We start from the raw sequence: 1,890 nt of genomic DNA, 5'->3' as shown, positions 1-1,890 counted from the left end.
CGGCTTGCACACGGCAGCCAGCATTGAGACCGCTGGCGCGCGGCGACCTCTCGCCCGCCGCGAACCTCTCACTCGGCGGCGCGTCAGATGCGATCTCTACTCGATTTCAATCGAGTGGAGCTTTCGGCCCTCAGCAGCCACATACAGTGGCCGTGCGCCTATTGTCCTCGTCGTGCTTGGCACTTACCTTGTTCTCCAGGGCGTCGGCGCTGCGCTCGTTCGTGTTTGGCGCAAGGTAGCACACGTCTTTGGCGCTACCAGGGTCTCACAGATTGACTAGGTTCCGTGTTTGCCCATGACACACGAGCTCGAGATTTTTGCGCTTTTTCCGCGCCTTCTCGTACTCGCACCACGTGGCCACGACGCTCGAGACACCAGCAATTACCAATGTTTAAAGCGACGACGCCGACATTGACTGCGCGCGGACGACGCTCTGTACACCAAGACGTAGAAGGCCGCTTGGAGGCGCAGATTTGTGAAAATCTCGCGCGGAAGTGAGCCGCCAACCCGAGCGCGACAACCAAGAAGGTCGAGAACGACAAGGAAGAGCTCGAGGCGCATCGGCAGCGCTTGTTGCGCAAAAGCATGCGTTGCTTGAAGCAGCTCTGCGCCGGGCCGCCCTTGTCGTTCGATCGTCGGTGACCTCGGCTAGCTCTCGACGCTCGTACAGGCTCGCCAAGCGGGCCGAAAGGCAATACACAAAGCGCCATGTGACGACGAAGGCGAGGACACCAAGGCGACCTTGGATGCGTCCACGCCGATGCTCTTGTCGATTTTTGTCGTTCGCTTTGAAAGTGGCACCGAACGTCGCATCTCGCCGCTGTCGGCGCTGGCCAACGGCATGCAGCAGTTTCCCGACACGATTGCGTCGACGCTCATGGCTAAGTGCGATGCGTTTGGCGCACCGGTCATGTGCCGCCACAACGACATGGAGGCTGACAGAGGCATGGTGGCGCACCTCGGCGCGTGCATGGAGCACTGCACCAAGACAGAGATCCTCTCGCGCGACCACGTCATGAGCTTATTTCTCTCGGTTCGTATCGCCAACATGCAAGACCCGAACCGCAAGACGACGGACGCGATGCAAGCGCTGCAGTCGATGAATTTTGTGCACTTGATCGACGCGCCATTGCTTGCGCTTGTGATGTCCATGCTTTTGCGCGGCTTGACAGACCGCATCTCGGAGACGAAGAAGGCTGCACTTATTTTCGACAACATGTGCTCGATGGTCAACGACGCCAAGGACCTCACACTGTACCTCGACACCATCTGCCGGCAGACGATGCTGCTCGACTCGATTCCTGAGTGCCGCACGGTTTCGTCCAAAGCCCATGGTATGCTCGTCAAGGGCCAGAGCCACTTCGCGCACCTCGTGCCACGGGTAGCAAGCTATAAAGTCGTTGGCGGTCGACGATCGAGCGGTCGAGTTCGGCCAAGGGTCTCTGTGAGGTGCTCGTGCACCTTGGCCCGGACGCGCTTGATCTCGAGAGTCTCTTGGACGAGTCAGACGGCGTCCGCGACGTTGCCATGCACGCTGGCTCGATCGTCGTCAATGGCCACGCGCTTTCCAACTTGCTTGCGCTCGAGGCCGGTATCTTCGACGACAACTGGCACATTCGTGAGTCGCCGATCTCGCTCCTTGGCGACTTGATGCACTGCGTCATGCCCGAGGTTGGCCCGATCCTGCGCGCGGGCCTCGACCCGATAGACCTCGCCGATATGCGCCTGGGCTACTGCTTGGGTCTTGCCGAGGTCATCCAGTGCTCGCCCAAGGAGCAACTCGAAGATTTCGTCAAGAGATTTGTCGTGGCGCTCGAAAATGCCCTTTGCAACGCACTGTCCGAGGTCCGCCGCGCGGCCAGTGATACGTTTGATGTCTTCCACAAGGGC

The 1,890-nt window shown here is 59.8% G+C and overlaps 1 protein-coding gene across 1 annotated transcript; it reads left to right on the top strand.

Moving 5' to 3' along the window:
• Positions 1-3: 3 nt before the first annotated feature.
• On the top strand, positions 4-1,878 carry SDRG_05261 (hypothetical protein). Its single transcript, XM_008610972.1, has 2 exons — positions 4-235; positions 281-1,878. Exon 2 carries the CDS (start codon positions 761-763, stop codon positions 1,649-1,651), a length of 891 nt encoding a protein of 296 aa, XP_008609194.1. The 5' UTR covers positions 4-235; positions 281-760; the 3' UTR covers positions 1,652-1,878.
• Positions 1,879-1,890: the final 12 nt, after the last annotated feature.

The sequence above is a fragment of the Saprolegnia diclina genome (assembly GCF_000281045.1).
Source record: "Saprolegnia diclina VS20 unplaced genomic scaffold supercont1.14, whole genome shotgun sequence".
NCBI lineage: Eukaryota > Oomycota > Saprolegniomycetes > Saprolegniales > Saprolegniaceae > Saprolegnia > Saprolegnia diclina.
Note: the sequence above shows the minus strand (reverse complement) of the source record. Positions and strands in the feature narration are given on the sequence as shown.